Below are 20221 nucleotides of genomic sequence, written 5' to 3' on the forward strand. Positions count from 1 at the left end.
AAAAAGGCTCATTCGATTTAAAATTCAAAGGGCTAGTGCCCTTTTTAATAGTCGAAAGTGATTGGAAGGCAACTAACCCTCTCAAGCCCACCTTTTCCCCAAACACATCCAATCAAAACTTGGAGATAACCATTTTATTCAACGTAGTTTTAAGTTCTGGAAATTAGGTCTTTGAGGATGACAACACCCCAACAGCCCTGAGGGCAAGGTTTACAAGTTATGCCGTGGGGGCATATAATTATTTTTATAGAACGCGTTGTCGTAGAAACTTCAAAAAGGGTTCATTCGATTGGAAATTGAAAGGGCTAGTGCCCTTTTTAATAGTCGAAAGTGATTGGAAGGCAACTAACACCCCTTCCATGGACACGATTTCCCTAAACATATCCAATCAAAAATTTTTAGATAGCCATTTTGTTCCACACAGTTTCAAGTTCCGGAAATTATACCTTTTGGCAGGATACTCCCCCCACAGTCTTCAAGGCAAGGTTTTTAAGTTATACCTTGGGGGCATATAAGTTTTTATTGAATCTTTGTAGTAGAAACTTGAAAAGGGGCTCATCCGATTGGAAATTCAAAGGTCTAGTGCCCTTTTTAATAGTCGAAAGGGATTTGAGGACAACTAACCCCCTTCTCACGCCCACCTTTTCCCCAAGCACATCCAATTAAAATTTTTAGATAGACATTTTTTTCAGCGTAGTTGATTTCCAGATAGAAATTATGTTTTTGAGGAGGAAACTCCCCCACAACCCTCAGGGTAAAGGTTGTAAGCTATGCCCTGGGGGCATATAAGGTGTTAATAGAACGCGTTGTCGTAGAAACCTCAAAAAGAGCTTTTTCGATTGGAAATTGAAAGGGCTAGTGCCCTTTTTGATATTCGAAACCGATTTGAAGGCAACTAACACCCCTTCCACGCCCACCATTTCCCCAAACGTATCCAATCAAAATTTTTAGATAGCCATTTTGTTCCACGCAGTTTAAAGTTCAGGAAATTATATGTTTGAGCAGGACACTCCCCCCACAGTGTTCAGAGCAAGGGTTCTAAATTATGCCCTGGGGGCTTATAAGGTTTTTATTGAAATCTTTGTCGTAGAAACTTGAAAAAGGGCTCATTCGATTGGAAATTCAAAGTGCTAGTACCCTTTTTAATAGTCGAAAGTGATTTGAGGGCAACAAGCCCCCCTCTTATGCGCGCCTTTTCCCCAAGCACATCGAATCAAAATGTTTAGATTTCCATTTTGTTTAGCTTAGTTGAAAGTTTTGGAAATTAGGTCTTTGAGGATGGCAAACCCTCCCCTGCACAACCCTCAGGGCAAGGGCCGTAAGTTATGCCCTGGGGGTATGTAAGTTTTTATAGAAAGTGATGTTGTAAAAACATCAAAAAGCGCTCTTTCAATTGGAAATTGAAGGAGCTAGTTCCCTTTTAATAGTCGAAAGTGATTGAACGGAAATTAACCCCTCTCTCACGACCACCTTTTCCCCAAACACATCCAATCAAAATTTTGAGATATCCATTTTGTTCAGCGTAGTCGAAAGTTCTGGAAATTAGGTCTTTAAGGATGATAACCCCCTCAGAGCCCTCAGTGCAAGGGTTTTAAGTTATGCCCTGGGGGCATATAAGGTTTATATAAAAAGTTTTTGTAGAAATTTCAAAAAGGGCTCATTTGTTTGGAAATTGAAATTTCCCTTTTTAATAGTCGAAAGTGAGTGGAGAATAATTGACCCCCCTCCAACGCCCGCCATTTTCCCAAACCCATTCAGTCAAAGTTTAGAGATAGCCATTTTGCTCAATGTAGTTGAAAGTTCTGGAAATTATGTATTTAAGGATGACAAACCCCCAGAACCCCCAGGGCAAAGGTTGTAAGCTATGCCCTGGGGGCTAAGAGGTTTTTATAGTTAGAGTTGTCGTAAAAACTTCAAAAGGGGCTCATTCAATTGGGAATTGAGAGGGCTAGTGCCCTTTTTAATAGTCGAAAGGAATTGGAGGGTAACTAACCACCCTCTCACGTGCACGATTCCCCTAAACACATCCAATGAAAATTTTCAGATAGCCATTGTGTTCAACGTAATAGAAAGTTCTGGAAATTAGGTCTTTGAGGTTGACAACCCCCCTCTCAGCCTTTAGGGCAAGGGTTGTAAGTCATGCCCTGGGGGCATATAAGGTTTTTATTGAAAGCGTTGTCGTAGAAACTTCAAAAGGGCTCATTCGATTGGAAATTGACAGGGCTAGGGCCTTTTTTAATTGTTGAAAGTGATTGGAGATCAACTAATTTCCCCAAACACATCCAATCAAAATTTTGAGATAGCCATTTTGTTTAAGGTAGTTGAAAGTTCTGGAAATTATGTCTTAAGGATGACAAACACCCTCACAACCCTTAGGGTAAGGGTTGTAATTTATGCCCTGGGGGCATATACGGTGTTTATAGAAAGCGTTTTCGTAGAAACTAAAAAAGGGCTCATTCTAGAGGAAATCGAAAGGCCTAGTGCCCTTTTTAATAGTCGAAAGTGATTGGAAGGCTTGAAATTTTTATACTAAAGATCGATGTGAGTATAATGTATGATTATTTTTTTTTTTTTTGTTTAGACAAGGCCCCTTTGTATCGACGGTTTTGTCTCAGGAGCTCCAAAAGGGCTCATTTAATAGGAAATAGAAAATACTGGTGTCTGTATTAATGGTCGAAAGCTATTGGATTGAAACAAGTCCCAGTCCCACGTCACCTCATGCAATTGTTATCATTTTCAAAAAATAAAGTTTTCCTTAATATGAAATCAAAATGCACTGTTTTAATGTTGATTCCCAATAAGGTATCTCAGCAGTATCCCAAGAACGACTGAGGGTATTATGTTCAAACTTTCGGGGCTACTTCTGCTCTGAAAATTTAAACAAGTCAAAATAGCGTAAGTGTATCCAACTTATCAAAGAAAGTAAGTAAATTTTTTGCGAATGGTATCACGTTTTCTATTTCAGGTCAAGTAGAGGAGGTAAAAAACGAAATTAAACACTACTTATTGCGTTAATATTTTTAAGAGGGTGTATATTGTTAAATATTCCTGGAAATTTTTTTCTGTCATACAAATAGCAGAAAAATCTATGCAGTCTTGAAAAAACGAAAAGATTCAATGGTTTTCTTTTTTTTTCCCTGAAAACAACTCGTCAATGTAAAACAATCAGAAATTAATTAAAAAAAACTTTTTCCTCAAAATAAGTTTTTCAAAGAAAAGTAAAGAACTACATTAAACAAAAAATGAGGAAAAAATCAAATCAAATAATCTACGAAGCGTGAAACTACCGCAAATCAGCAATAATAAATAAATGAAACCCAAAACTAACAGAAATTACAATAAATAACCGAGTCAAACTCAAAACGAGCATAAATTAACATAAGTTGGGCTCAAAACCCCTATGCCTTCCCAAGGCCAGAACATAATTTGCACTTTACTGAAAAAAATACGAATGAATGTGTATTGTCACTTTAATATACTTATTCTCATATTTAGTAATCAAAATGTTAATATTATTTGATTTATTAAAGTTATAAAAGTAAGAACATTTATATTTTTTTCAGTAAAGTGCAAATTATGTTCTGGCCTTGGGAAGGCATAGGGGTTTACTTTTTGAAACTAGATAGATCAAAATTAGAGACATTCACCAAAGAATTCACTCGATAGATAAATAGGCACAACCCAGACAGATTTGGCTACTGCCCTATTTTGTACCCAATCCACAAATGGTGGGGTCAGCATTGAAATGCACCAAGGGATTTTTCAAGTTTTTTTTAATATTTATTATTTGATTAAGTATTTTATTCTAATACTAAACGTTTCTTTAATATTTTTATCTCATTTCCTAAGTACGAATTCCCCAACATAGCTGAAGTTCAAAAATTTTAGTATTAGATCACTAATAACTAAATTTCACTCAGTGGAGGAGATTTATCAGTAGTTATTGAATGGCGTATGAAACAAAGAAGAGAAAATATAATAGATGAAAAAAAAATTATATATTATATTTATATCGTTCTTATTATTTATATCTCTTCAATACAATATGAAGAGAAAATAAGCAAATATTTCGACAAGGTCCTCCACCAAGTCGTCCTCAGTGCTAAGAAAAAATTAAAAAACGTAAAATAAAATAAAAAATAATCTAACCTTTTGAAGTAGACTTCACGAGAGACAAATCGACACTGAATCAAAACAAACCAGAATGAATGAGAGACACATTCACCAATTGGATTGCGCAAAAATTCTTTGCTTAGCAATAGATTTATTTTGTTTACAGACTTGATTTTCATTAAAAATGCGGACAGGTGGTTTCACTTTAAACTGAGAAAAATTTTATTGGAATAATTTGATATTAAGTTATTATAAATTGGGCTTATGGAAATATCTCCAGTATCTCTATTTATAACAAAGTTCCTATTTATATATATTATTTAATCTGAATTGCCTCTCTAAACGATTGTGGTAAGCCATTTACATTAGATATCAAAATTGCTTCCTCAAAATGAACTAAATGGTCTGGATTTTCGAAAATATGGAGGCCCAAAGCAGAATCAAAATTGTCATTTTATTTTTATTTTCACACCTCAGGGATTTATTGAAACCTTGTGTTCATGAAGTGGTTCCCCTAGGTTTTGATGGTTCCTGCCAATATAAAACTTCCCACGTGAACACGAAACTCTGTATACGTCACTACCCAGTGTAGGGTCAGTTCTATTCTCTCCCGAGTTGAAAAAACGTTCAACCTTTAGTTCATTTTTTAAAGAAACAGAGGTTATGTTTCTTCAAAATTTCCCATTTCCAAAGTCTGTCACTGTGTTTCGGGATATAAGGTATATTTAGGGGTCATAAGTGTTAACCCAGTCCCTTTTCCGATGTGTGGGGAAGATAATGAGAATATTTTTCATCTTATGGGAAATTGTAAGGAATCTGTGGATCTGAGAAATGAGTGTTTTTAGTTAGTGTTGGCATAAAGAAGGTGGGTGGAAGGGATTGTAGGGTCACAAGTTAAAATGACATATAAATATTTTTGTGAAGATTCATATATAAGTACGGTTTTTCTTCTTTTTTTTTCTTTTTTTATGTCCTATGGCCCGATGGCTTTTTTTTGGAAATACATGCATACATACATACATATAAGGTATAGTGGTGAAAGTTTGGTTTTCAATTGCCGGAGTAATTGAAGAAAGGGTGATGTGTTTATTATTTTCCTGTTTTACGTTTTTAATATTCTGTCTAATATACTTTCAATAAGTTCAATTTGGTAGCCATTACAAAATAAAATTTCTTTAACATAATTGAATTCAGATTCTAGATGATTGTGTGAGCAGATTTTTAGAACTCTGTCGACTAAAGAGATTACTACCCCTCTTTTTACAGAAGGAGGGTGGTTTGACTAGAAATGCAGATAACGATCATTGTATGTAAGCTTCCTATCTACAGAAAATTCAAGGTTATGAGTATTTTTTATAATTAAAACATTCAAGAAAGGAAGATTTCATGAATCTTCCAGTTCTAGTTTAAATTGAAGATTCGAGTCGAAAGTGTTCAAATGTGGAAAAAATCATTTAAAGAGTCATGTCCATGTTCCCAAACATAAAAAATATCATCAACAAAGCGGGACCAGAAAGAGTGTTGCAAGGGGAAACTATTCAAAGCAGAATTTCTATTAAGTCCATCTTGAAAGTCGCCAAATATGGAGACAAAACAGTTCATGCTTTTTATATCCTACCCGATATGGGTTTAAGCAGTTACAAGTAAGTTACTTTTCTTGACTGTTGAATACTTAACGGTTTAACAGGGTATAAAAAGTATGTAAATACAAAAAAAAGAATCACGAATAGGTTTAGAAAATACAACTTAAACCGTTTTAATTGATCAAACCAAGCAAAAACTTTTTTAATATTTAGTTATGTCACTTTTGAAGTACTTTGCAACAATAAGGGTTAATAGAATTACCGCAAATGAAAACAAGGATAGCAATACTAAGGTAAAAAAAATAATTTTTGGAGTGTTTTTTTTAATTGTTCACATATTCTACCATAATTCGGCAGAAATGCAATAGAATGACCCAAAATATCACTTTTAGCTCCAAGGCACATTAAAACACGTTTTAGTTGGAAGATGGGAACTTTGACGTGGAAATTATATGGCAACTCTGCTGCTGAGAAGAGTTACTTCCTTACAAAAGTAAAACCAAACTGCAACAATATATAAATTGTACAAACCCTTTATATACTTACGTATATATACTGGTATCGGCGGATGTGCACAAACATATAAGGGATCTATTCATTAACTGTGGGATTTACAAAAGTATGACAAACTTTCTTTTTTTCTGTTTATCTTAGGCTCAATTCTATATTTGGAAGATATTTAGATAGAACTAACTCTGGAAGTTTTGGGCCAAAACTTTTGTGGAGCAAGAATTTTTGATGAAAAGAAAGAATCGTTAATGTATTGCTTTTTTGATTTGAAAATAAAAGGTGTTAAACCTCTAGATAGAGGGTATAATATTGAGACATTTAATAGAAAATAGAGATGCTGTAGAAAAGATTATAGATATTATCTAGAAATTAAAGATTTTATAAAGATTTATTAAAAAATAGAGGTTTAATAGAAGTTCTTAGAGGTTTAATAGAAAATGTAAAACCTCTAAAAATTATTGTGCCATTTATAGTGAATTGTAACGGATTCTATTATTTATTACAATAAAGACTCATTATTTCTTCTTCTTTTACTTAAGACTGATAAGGTTTAAAGTTTTAATCAAATCCTGATTTATTTTGTTTAATTATGCTTGACAAAACTCTAGTCACAGTTATTGTAAAACAGTAACTTGCAACTTGTAATCAGATTTGTAAACGCTTTATGGATAATTTATGTGGGAGTGGAGTGACTTGAACTGTTTAGATGTTGCACCATTTAGTTTAGTTTTAGTTTAAACCGTAGAACTTGAAGAATTATTTTGACTTAACTTTTACTATCCATTGTTAAATTTTTGTACAAGGGGAAATAAATTTGTCAGTCGGAAAAAAACTATTTAATATCTTTTGACAATTGCCTCAGTGGTCATAAGCCAACCGTTTTGCTGTAGTTCTTTAATTCTAATAATATGTATAGCTGTTACCGTGAATGTCCTAAATTGGTGAATGTCAACATTCACCAGTGCATCTCCGAAATACCTTTTTTCTCCTTGGAATTAGTCAGCGTTGCCAGTCAACTTTTTCAGTTTTATGCAAGGTTTGATGGTGACATGTTAGTTTATTTTAGGTTTGTAGCTCATTTCTGAGATTTATAACTTAATTTTACCTATCCTAAGTTTAACTTTTACCATCAAAGCTTGCATAAGACTGAAAAAGCTGATTCGTAAAAATAATTGAATTCAAGCAGAGAAAAAGGAGTTTCGGACATTCACCGGTGAATGTCGACATTAACAAGATTTCAGACATTCACAGTAACATAGCTATAATTTGTCGTTTAATTGCTTCTCTGGTTCTGATATACTACGCTACACTTGACCCGTGTCGAGGGTTGTGAAAAATCTAGGTCGCCTGTTCACCTGCAAGTCTAGTGGACATTGTCGGTCATGTGTCAACAATAAATCTTGGTCGCCACCCTGAGATTCCAGCAAACACCCAGTAGGCTAAGCCCAGACATTATAAAAATCTAAGTTGTCCTTTCACCTCCAAGTCTAATTGACATTGTTGGTCGTCATAAATTTCTTAATCATCTTTTGGTCCCCAATTGCCTTTAAATGACTCAGGGAACTGATAGACTCTCTGAATTACTCTTATTGCAAACAGGTCTGAATTGCAAACTAGTGGTATTGCCCTTGTTTGTAGGATTATAGAAAACTAGCAATTTAATGAAAACACAGAACAATATAGGAGTTTTGGTACTGTAAAAATAAACCATTTGAGGTTACTTTTAACAGTAAAAAAATAAAGCATTTTAGGGGTGTTGCTTAATTTTTTATTTTTCAGTTAATTTGGTATTATTTCTGCACAATTAGCTCAGTCTAATGATTGGCTCTCGTTTTGGTTCTGAAACGGACATTTCATGATTATTATGTTGACAAGTTCGAAGTGAAGCCATCTTGATAGTATTGGAACCGATTAGCTCTAGAATTTGTATCATAACTTGAAATTCTTCGTTATAACTGGATTTCCAGAGTTCACATTATGGTTATTTGTTCCTCTTTAGAGTAATACTATACTGTTTTTTTTTTTGTTTTTTTTTTCAATGTAAACTTGTATATTACTCACTATTGGTATTATCTAAAATAATTTCAATTGTATACGGAAAGTTACTGATATCAGAGTTGGTATAAGACTGTGTAAAGCGTTATAGATTAATTTGTTGTTTTGACGCTACTTACTCACTTTTGACTCCAAGTCAATATTTTTTTTTTTACTTGGCTTCTGTGTTTTCAGTAAAGTGCTAGTTTTCTATAACCGTACAAACAGGGGAATATCACCAGTTTAACAGATATGATATTGTTTACTTAACATTATAATTGGGTAACTTAAACTTTTTGTTACTATGGGCTTTGATTCGCTCTTTACTAGATCGAAGCTACTGCTGCTATTATGATGGTACTGACGGATGGTAAAATTTGTAAAAAGCATGTAGATATGAAAAATAGCTTTTATATGAGCCATTAAACATCTCTCTACGATTGTTTGGTAGCCTGCTAGTCCGGTCAATGTTGTGATAGCCTGCTGGCGAAAAGACGATTTATGAAATTTATTAAGCGGGCCGGGAGGGGGTTTATACGGGAGAGGTTCGTGTAAACCTTCAGTTAAGGGTTTTGGACCATAGTTATTACAATGGTACCGTTTTACACTTCAAAAGCTTTTCTACTTAAGAAGTGGCACCCTAAGTGCTGTGTTTAGTGCCATATGGCGCTTACGGATTGTAGAATTAAAAAAAGCACGTAGATATGAGCAATAGCTCTTATATGAGCTATTAAACATCTCTCTCTGGTGTTTTGGTAGCCCGCTAGCCCCACCACTTGAGAAATGGCCCAAAAAAGGCTATTTTTAGTGCCATATGACACTTGCAGATGGTGTTATTTATAGAAAAAACGTAGATATGAGCAATAGCCTTTTAGGGAGCCATTAAACATCTCTCTACGATGGTTTGGTAGCCTGCTAGTCCTGCTAATGTTGCCGGAGCCTGCTCGTGAGTAGACGATTTATGAAACTTACTAAGGGGAGGGGAGTATACGCGAGGGGTTCTAGTAAATATCCAGTTTAGGGTTCTGGACCATAATTATTACAATGGTACCGTTTTATGTTTCCAAGCTTTTACACTTAAGAAGTGGCACCAAAAGTGTCATTTTTAGTGTCATTTGACACTTGCAGATGGTGGAGTTTATTAAATGCACGTAGATGTGAGCAATAGTTTTTATATAAGTTATTGAACATCTCTCTACGATGTTCTGGTAGCCTGATAGTCGCGCCCCTTGATAAATGGCACACAAAGTGTCGTTTTTAGTTCCAAATGGCGCGTGCAGATGGTGGAATTTATAAAAATCATTCAGATATGAAAAAAATCTTTTAAATGAGCCAATAAGCATCTATCCACGGTGTTCTGGTAACCCACTAGCCCTGGAAAAAAAAAACGACAAAAAGGAGACGCGTCAGCACTACCGATGCATAAAAGTGATTTTCTTTTTTGTTCAGCTGAGAAATTGTAATTCTCCTCTACAAAGTTTTCAATCATGCTCATTCCAGTGGCTCACTTTTCATTTCGATCTAACGCCATTTTCAAAGAGTTTTAGGTATTTTTTTTTTAAATCACCATAATTTTTTTCGCAATAAAATGTTACCTTTAATGTTAACCGAAATAATAATTACCATTCCTGAATCAGTATCAGATGGCAATTTTTCTGATTAGGCTTTTTTTTTTAAAACGCGTTTTATACTTATGGATACTATGAACTGTGGTTCGCTCTTCAATAGGTTGCAGCTACTGCTGTAACCATAATTGACTCTTTCTGTAATCGCTAGAAAAAAATATACTTTTAAATGTAACCTTTTTTCTATACATAAATACACCAAACTAAATGACCAAGGCCTCTAGGTCAGTTGGTAGAGCATATGCCGATAATACTCTTAAAGTTAGGATCGTGAGCAAAAAGTTGAATTTTATGTGTGCAGATGTAATAATGGATTTGCTTGAAGAGGGAGGGAGTTTTCCCTTTTCTCTTCTCAAATTAGTATTTCCAAAGTTACAATTAGGGCAAATCTGCCCTGTATTGTCTCACGGCTGGTGGATTGAGTTAAAACTTTAAGAGAAAGTCGTGTTGGCGAGGGAAGTGGGGAAATGAATTCAGTATTTTTATTGGTGGTGATAGGAGACAAATCTTTCCCTTCTTATGTCTGATGCTACAAGTCTTGCTAATTTTGTAAGGCTTTTGTGCTAGTAACATAATAATCAGATGAGCAACTATTCATTTTATTATAATATAGCCTTATTAAAATTAAAATAAAATGTAAGCAATGGATTAAATAAATTTGTCAAAAACACTGTTTAATATATTTTGATAATTTCAGGTGTCTCAGTGGCTGCAGGCCAACCGCTTTGGTAGCTATAATTCTTTGTTTAATTTCTTCTCTGGTGGTGATATGCTACGCTTGACCCGTGATGATTTTGTACAAGTTGTTGGCGTGGCTGACGGTATCCGCCTCTTTAATTCTTTGCATTCTAAGTAAGTTCTAAGGCTTTTCCATTATTTTTATGTCAAAGGGTTCAGTTTCAAGTTGAATTATACCCTCTGGAACTACTGAGTACAAAGGACAGTGGAAATGAAATATGATTTTTGGAATCGGTTAAGTTACACCACCATGTGTACCTTAAAAAACAAAGTAAAATAAAAATATGAATAAAAGAAAAAGAAACATAATAGCATCCCGGAGTTTAATAACTGCGTGACTACACATATTTAGACTAATGCCATTTATAGAGATCTTGAATTTCCAGAGATTTAAACATTTCTTGCATCTAAACTGTGTGCCTCAACCTCCCCAAGTCTAAACTTTAATGAATATGTACCATTAAAATTTGCATGGCTGAATACCGTATAGGCTATAGGCCAGCTACTGATCCCTGGATCCTGGCTTGAACAACAAGGGAATTTTTTTGTTTGGGTTTAAACGAAATTTATATATCTAGTCTCTTTTGTAAGTACCAAAACCTAATATTTAAAGTAAAATCCATTTTTGACAAAAAAAAAAATGCATCTTCTTGTGCAAGATGGTGTACCACGTCATAATCGTAAGTTACCACCATAAATGATGTTATAGTAAAACTACGATGACGTCAGTTGCAATGACGTTTGTAATAATATAAAAGGTTGGTTGTCAAGTCTACTGAACAGTTCAAGTAGGTCTTTCATAATGGTGTCAAAAAAGTGTGTTAAACAGAAGAAAACCGACGGTACATCCTTACACAAGGCTGCTGAAAATGGTAGTGTTAGTGTTTGCGAGTGGTTCATTCAAGCCGGTTTTGTTGACAGGGAAAATAGGACGGCTTTACAAATAGCTATAGAAGCTGATCAATATGACATTATTAAATATCTTCTAGAAAACAGAGATGGTTATGGTTTCACACCATTGCACGTATCTGCTGGAAAAGGTAACATAGGTGTTTGTGAGCTGCTCATTAAAGCAGGTGCACGAATAGATGCGATTGACTGGGACAAAAGGACACCTTTACATCTCGCCGTAGAAGCTGACCACTATGACATTGTTAAATATCGTCTAGAAAACAGAGCGAACCCAAATGTTACGACCACTCAGAATGGTTTCACACCATTGCACGTATCTGCTGGAAAAGGTAACATTGGTGTTTGTGAGCTTCTCATTAAAGCTGGTGCACAAATAGATGCGATTGACTGGGACAAAAGGACACCTTTACATCTCGCCGTTGTAGACGAGAACGTTATCATTTGTGAGCTGCTCCTTAAAGCAGCTCAAGAACGCCTGCATTTAGATGCATTTAGAAGGAGGTGTGACTGGAATGAATGGACAGCTCAAGAACGCATGGATTTCGCTGCATTTAGAAGGAGGTGTGACTGGCCTGACCCGGAAGGGAGGACACCTTTGGTTCTCGCCGCTGAAAAAGGGAACGTTAGCATTTGCAAGCTGCTTGTTTTGGCAGGAGCAGATATAGATGGTCCGGACGGATATAACGACAAATCACCACTACTGTCTGCTATAGAGATGAGACCCAACTATAGGTCAAGACGTAAATATTGCAAAAAATACTTTTCTGTGCTTGAATGCCTTTGTGTGCTTGGAGCAAACGTAAATTATCAGAGTAAAGACTACCGTAAACCGTTACAACAGGCTGTTTTATACAATTTGCCTCAAGTTTGCCAGTTACTGGTTTCATTTGGAGCTGATATTGCTGCAACTTATGAGAACATTTTTTACGAAATAGTAATTGCTGTAGACTCACCCGTAGCATACGCTTTTTTTTGGAAAAGGTACAATATAATTAAATATCTGTTACAACAACCAAATGTGAAGTTTAATGTTGAACAAGCTGAAAACTATCTTTATATAGCTGACAAGGCTGTACAGAAGGAAGATATGGAAATGTTACAGCTTTTGACAAGATGTGAGAATCCTCCAATAGACCGTGAATGGATTTGTAAAAAAATAAGCACTGCAATCCCGAAGCATAAAAAGAAGGTTCAATTTCTTCTATCTTTAAGCAACATTCATCCTACCTTTGGAGAAACTACCTCTGAACTGAAAGACATGTGTCGAAATGCCATGAGAAAAAATCTAGGGCAAGTTAGAACATTTAGCAAAATAAACAAGCTAAAAACCCCCAAATGTGTGAAAAGGTACTTGGCTTGCGATAGTTTATTAAGATATATTTGTTGGGAAATGTTAAAAAATCGAAACCAGCCCATGAAAGCCTGCAAAAAGGCAGAACGGCTTTTGTGGCACTTGAATCGCCTTCACTAGTTCTGCAAAATATGTTCATGGTCAAAAATCCAAACTAAACTTCACTGTCGAAATTTCAATGTCCTTAAAGCAGAACCATAATTGACCACTGTCATCACTGCAGTTTCCAAAATTCTAATCCTGGTTCGCAGATCCTATTTATCCAAAGTTTTTGCAACTGTGAAAAATAATACCCTGGGCCCTTGGCTGTTCTACTTTTAACACCTTCACTGCACCCACCGTCTTAGTTTAAAATACTGCCAAGGTAAGTGAAGCTATCCACTTGATTGATCCTTTTGTTACCTAACGTCACCTTTTCATCTTTACTTATTCCTATTCTTAGCGACTTAGTCTTCTAAACTTTGATTATTCAAACTTATTCTAGAACCCTGAATTCGCAAAACCTCTAAAGGCTCATTTATTTTACTCACAATTTCATCTAGGAAGCTTCAATCATTAGCGGAATAGAACACAGCCCTGCTTAACTCCTTCTTCTTTCGAAAAGCAACACCTGGAATCTATGATAAACTCCTTTTGGCTTCTAGGAGGTTTCATCTAAATACACAGTTAATACAGTGAAAATCAACACAACCAACAGATAAACAAACAAGGTTTTTTGTTTTTTCAATTCTTAAGGAATATGATACTTTTCGTTTTCATATAACAAAAATAATTCTTATAACGGAAAAAAAGTAAAATAAGAAACAATGGAATTGGATGGTTTGTGGGAAGTACGAGTACTCGAGCTGCCCCAATCCCAGCAATTTAAGGCCTGGAGGCCAGCTAGTACCTATTCGGCTCTTGCTACTCGCTCTCTTCTGCACTCACTACGCTTCTTTAAACAATATTAGTATCCACGAGAAAATCAATTATGCTTTTGTACAAGTATCTTTCATCTGATGCATTATAATTGGCTTTAAATAGCTCGTCAGTATCTTTATTCGTCTTCAGTCTTTCAAATGTACATTTGATATTTGCTGCCAGGTAAGCTGTGCTGTGGCATTAAAAAAGTATACATTGTAAAGTCTCAGGTCCTTTTAAACAAAATCTTAAATGTGGGTCATCCCTTTTATTCCATCAATATTCTTCCTTTCTTATAATAAGAAAGTAGTTCTTTATTATGCAACAAGGAACATTAGTTTCCCGAAATGGGAAGATGAGAATAAGAGGAAAGAATCGTTTTATAGGTTTTCTATGTCGGGTTACGTCACGTAGAGTGAGAGACCTGGCGTTGATAGAAATAAGTGTATCCACTGTAGAATTGGCCAACAAATCAGCAATTTTATTATAGTATATACCCTGATGACTTGGAACGGGTTGAAACTGGATGATAATAATTCTCTGTTGAAGGTCAAAGAGAAAATTCCTAAAGCAGTACAGGTCTGAGTCAGGTGCCGATTTGTGCACTTTAGAAATCAATTGTAAAGCTGACTTTGAGATTGAAAAGACGACGCACTTTTTTGATAGTGGAGTTTTTGCTATAACTACCTCAAGTGCCTTAATTATGGCTTTAATCTCAGAAGTCAGGATGGATGCTCCATTTGGCAGCCTTGTACAAATATTCAAAGAGTAGTTTGGGATTGTTGCAGCTGAAGCAGCTTTGGACCCTTTTACCGAACCATCTGTGTAGATTTGTAGGAAATCAGGATAATCATTTAAGACTTTCTGTTTGAAAATAAACTTAATCTGAGTGGGGAGAAAACTTGACTTCTTATCCATTATAAGCTCAGTACATACATGATTACGATTAAAGTTCCATTTTGGAGGCTGAAGATGTAAAGTGCAACTCACTGCATCCTTATTCCAGTTGGAAACTAGTTCAGTGAAAAGAATCCAAGAGCGGATATGCCAGCTATCATTTATTGAACAATTATTCCTAAAGGTTTTTGAAAAAAAACCTTGCAATTGACCAATTGCTTGGATTTTTGTGTAATACTTGATTACCAAAATGTTCCTCGTTTCTTACACAGGTGACATACCAATCAAGGCCCGGACTGTGTGACATTGGGTATGGTTGTGAAAACCAAAGGCTATTTATATTGCTATACTTTGGAGATTTTCCAATTCTGCTAAACTTGTTTTGCAACATCTTGCTTATGCTTCAATACCATACTCAATCTTTGTCCGGATAAACCTTTTGTAAAAATCTAGCAGAACAGTGAATCTAGCAGAACAGTTGGTGAGCTGGCCCATTAAGTAGTAGCTAAATGTTTGTAAAGACATTTAAAAGCCTTTAAATGTTTTAAAAGCCTTTTCATGCAAGATTTTTTAACAAAATCAATATGGTTTTTCCAGGTCAAACCATGGTCCAAATGGATACAAGAAGTTCTGGAGAAGGGTCATAATCAATTTTATTGCCATTAATCCATATTTTGGGAGGGACAAATCCTTTTCTTTTGTAAAATATAATTGCCTTAGTCTTTGAGGCTGATACCGGTAGAGAATAAGCCATAGAAAAGGCCTATAGCTCTTTCATCATTTTTAGCTCTTTCATTCAATGTCCCAAACGAGGGATGTGAGAGCTTTTTGCGGTCTCTAAGGATACTAGCTCCACATTTTCCTGTCTTGATTAGTTTCATTAATAGTGTATATAAGGCAGCATCAAGATCTGAGGCAATACAACAAATTAATTTAATAAAGGTTGGAAGTTCGTGTAAGAAACTAAGTTATTATCTAAAGAAGTATCAAGAATAGCCGATTTTCATAATCAAAGCGTCATCTATGGTGATCAATTAAAAAAACTTTTTCACAAAATAAGTTTTTCAAAGAAACGCAAAGAACTCCACTAAACAAAAAATGAACAAAAATCAAATAATCTACCAAGCGTGAAACTACCACAAATCAGCACCTATAAATAAATGAAACCCAAAACGAACAGGATTTATAATAAATAACCAAGTAAAACTCAAAACGAGCAGAAATTAACATAAGTTGGGCTTAAAACCCCTATGCCTTCCCAAGGCCAGAACATAATTTGCACTTTACTGAAAAAAATATAAATGTTTTTACTTTTATAACTTTGATAAATCAAATAATATTAACATTTTGATTACTAAATATCAGTATATGTATATTAAACTGACAATGCACATTCATTTGTATTTTTTTCAGTAAAGTGCAAATTATGTTCTGGGCTTGGGAAGGCATAGGGGTTTTGAGCCCAACTTGTGTTAAGTTCTGCTCGTTTTGAGTTAGACTCGGTTATTTATTGTAATTTCTGTTCGTTTTGGGTTTCATTTATTTATCGATGCTGATTTGTGGTAGTTTCGCGCTTGGTAGATTATTTGATTTTATTTTTGCTCATTTTTTGTTTAATGGAGTTCTTTACTTTTCTTTGAAAAACGTATTTTGGAAAAAAAAATTTTAAATTAATTTCTGTTCCTTTTATATTGAAATAGTCTTTTCAGGGAAAAAGAAAATAATACTTTAAATCTTTTCGCTTTTTTAAGAATTTATAGTCTGGCCTGCTATTTGTATGCTGGAGAAAAATGTTCAGCTATTTTTAACAACATACACCCTTTTAAAAATCTGGACACAAATAGTAGTGTTTAATTTAGTTTCATACCTCCTCTGGTTGCCCTGAAATGGAAATCTTGATACCATTCGCAAAAAAAATCTGTTTACTTTCTTTGATAGCTTGGATACACTTACGCTATTTTGATTTTGTTAAATTTTAAGAGCAGAAATAGCCCCGAAAGTTTTAACATAATAAGCTCCGTCGTTCTTAGGATATAACTGAGATGCCTTATTGCGAATTAGAATTAACACAGTGCATTTTGATTTAATCTTAAGGCAACATTTAGTTTTTAAACATAAAGGCAAATGGGAGGGTGGGCGTGGGAGGGGGATTAGTTTCCCTCTAATCACTTTCGACTATCAAAAAGGGTATCAGTCCTTTCTATTTCAATTGAATGAGCCCTTTTCGAAGTTCCTACAACAACTCCTTTGATACGAAGTACCCTGGTCTAAACAACAACAACAACAAAAAATAATACATTATACACACATCGATCTTTACTATAAAAATGTCACGCCTTCCAATCATTTTCGACTATTAAAAAGGGCACTAGGCCTTTCAATTTCCAATCGAATGAGACTTTTTTGAGTCTCTACGACAAAGCTTTCTATACGCACCTTATATGCTCCCAGAGCAGAAATTACAATCTTTACCCTAGGGGTTATGAGAGTAGTTGTCATCCTCTAAGACCTAGTTTCCAGAACTTTCTTTCAACTACGTTAAACAAAATGGTTATCTCAAAATTTTGATTGGTTGTTTTTGGGAATATAGCGGGTGTGAGAGGGGCGTTAGTGGCTTTCCCATCACTTTCAACTATTAAAAAAGGCCCAAGCTCTGTCAATTTCCAATGAAATAAGCTCTTATAAGTTCTCTACGACTTTCAATAAAAACCTTATATGCCCCCAGGGTATAACTTACAACCCTTGCCCTAAGAGCTGGGGGGGGGGTGTCATCCTCAAAGACCTAATTTCCATAATTTTCTGCAACGTTGAACAAAATGGCTATCTGAAAATTTTGATTGGATGTGTTTGGGTGAATATTGGGCGTGAGAGGGGGGTTAGTTGCCCTCAAATTACTTTCGACAATTAAAATGGGCACTAGCCCTCTCAATTTCCAATTAAATGAGCCCCTTTTGAAGTTTTTACGACAACTCTATCTATAAAAACCTTATATGCCCCCAGGGCATAATTTATAACCTTTTCCCCGAGGGCTTTGGGGAGTTTGTCATCCTTAAATACATAATTTCCAGAACTTTCAACTACTTTGAACAAAATGGCTATCTCTAAATTTTGATTCTATGTTTTTATTGAACTAGTGGGCGCGAGAGGGGGGTTAATTACTCTCAGCTCCCTTTTAAAACTTAAAAATGACAATTTTAACTCTCAATAAAATGAGTCCTTTTTGACTTGATTACAGCAACTGCCTATGTAAACCTCGTATACCTGCCAGGCATAACCTACAACCCTTGCACACAGGGATTTGAGGGGGTTATCATCCTAAAAGACGTAATTTCCAGAATTTTCGACTACGTTGAACAAAATGGATATCTCCAAATTTTGATTGGATGTGTTTGGGGAAATGGTGCGCGTGAAAGGGGGTTTAGCTGCCCATCAATCACTTTCAACTATTAACAAGGGTACTAGCCATTTCAATTTCCAATCGAATGAGCCCTTTTTGAAAATTTCTACAACAACGCGTTGTTGCCCCCATGGCATAACTTACAACCCTTGCCCTGAGGGCTGTGGGGGAGTGTCCTCCTCAAAAACATAATTTATATCTGGAAATAAACAACGCTGAACAAAATGGCTATCTAAAAATTTTGATTGGATGTGTTTGGGGAAAAGGTGGGCGTGAGAGGGGGGTTAGTTGCCCTCAAATTGCTTTTTACTATTAAAAAAGGTACATGACCTTTGAATTTATAGTTGAATGAGCCCTTTTTCAAGTTTCTACGACAAAGACTTCAATACAAACTTATATGCCCCCAGGGTATGGCTTATAACCCTTGTCCTGACGACTGCGGGGGGAGTGTCCTCCTCAAAAACATAGTTTCTATCTGGAAATCAAGTACGTTGAACAAAATGAATATCTCAAAATTTTTATTTGATATATTTGGGGAAATGAGGGGCGTGGGGGGGCTAGTGTCCCTCGCGTCACTTTCTACTATTAAAAAGGGCCCTATACATGTGAATTTCCAATTGAATAGCCCTTTTTGAATTTTCTACGACAGCGCCTTCTATAAAAACCTTATATGCCACCATGGCATAACTTTCAACCCTTCCCCTGAAGGCCGTGGGGGAGTGTCATCCTGAAAAACATATTTTAAATCTGAAAATCAACTACGCAGAACAAAATGGCTATCTCAAAGTTTTCATTGGACGTGTTTCGGAAAATGGTGGACGCGGAAAGGGCGTTAGTTGCCTTACAATCACTTTCGACTATTAAAAAGGGCACAAGCCACTCCAATTTCCAATTGAATGAGCCCTTTTTGAAGTTTCTACGACAACTTCTTCAATACGAAGTGCCCTGTTCTAAAGGAAAAAAATAATACACTGTGGCAACATCGTTCTTATATGCCCTCAGGGCATAACTTAAAATCCTTGCCCCGAGGGTGATGATGAAGTGTCCTTCTCAAAAACATATTTTCTATCTGTAAATCAATTACACTGAACAAAATTGCAATGTAAAAATTTTACTTGGATGTGTTTAAGGAAATGATGGGTTTGGGGGGGGCTAGTTGCCCTCCAATTCCTTTCGATTATTGAAAAAGGCACTAGCCCTTTGAATTTCCAATCGAATGAAGCCTTTTTGAGGTTTCTACGACAACGCCTTCTATAAACACCTTATAAGCCCTAAAGGCATAACTTGCAACCCTTGCCCCGAAGGCTATCGTGGAGTTTCCTCCTCATAAACTTAAGTTCTATCTGGAAATCAATTACGCTGAACGAAATATCCATTTTAAAATTCTGATTGGATGTATCTCAGGAAATGGTAGGTGTGGAAGGGGTGTTAGTTGCATCCGAATCAGTTTCGACTATTAAAAAGGGCACAAGACACCCCAGTTTCCAGTCGGATGAGCCCTTTTCGAAGTTTGTACGACAACTTCTTCGATACGAAGTGCCCTGTTCTAAAGGAAAAAAAATAACAAATAATACATTGTGCCGACGTTGTTCGTGTATGCCCTCAGGGCATAACTTAAAATCGTTGCCCCGAGGGTTGTGGGGGAGTGTCCTCCTCAAAAACGTATTTTCTATCTTGAAATCAACTACGCTGAACAAAATGGCTATCTCAAAATTTTAATTGGATGTGTTTGGGGGAATGATGGGCGTGGGGGGGAAGCTAGTTGCCCTTCAATCACTTTCGACTCTTAAAAAAGGCACTAGCCCTTTGAATTTCCAATCGAATGAGCCTTTATTGAAGTTTCTGCAACAACGCCTTCTATAACAACCTTATAAGCCCCCAGGGCAAAACTTACAATCCTTGCCCTGAAGGCTGTCGGGGAGTGTCCTCCTCAAAAACATAATTTCTATGAGGAAATCAACTACGCTGAACAAAATGGCTATCTCAAAATTTTGAGTGGATGTATTTCGCGAAATGGTGGGTGTTGAAGGGGGTTAGTTGCCTTCCAATCACTTTCGACTATTAAAAAGGGCACAAGCCACTCCAATTTCCGATTGAATGAGCCCTTTTTCGAAGTTTCTACGGCAAGTTCTTTGATACAAAGTGCCCTGCTCTAAAGGAA

At 35.8% G+C, this 20221-nt stretch overlaps 1 protein-coding gene across 1 annotated transcript in view; it reads left to right on the plus strand.

The window, feature by feature from the left end:
* Window positions 1–20221, plus strand: part of gem (transcription factor CP2 like gemini) — a 131588-nt gene that overhangs the window by 101318 nt on the left and 10049 nt on the right. The window contains exon 12 of the mRNA XM_089089840.1: window positions 10563–10717. Coding sequence (XP_088945966.1) covers window positions 10563–10717 — 155 coding nt within the window. The remainder of the gene's footprint in view (window positions 1–10562; window positions 10718–20221) is intronic.

The sequence above is a fragment of the Artemia sp. Qi Xiang Cuo genome, chromosome 5 (assembly GCF_049724085.1).
Source record: "Artemia sp. Qi Xiang Cuo chromosome 5, ASM4972408v1, whole genome shotgun sequence".
NCBI lineage: Eukaryota > Metazoa > Arthropoda > Branchiopoda > Anostraca > Artemiidae > Artemia > Artemia sp. Qi Xiang Cuo.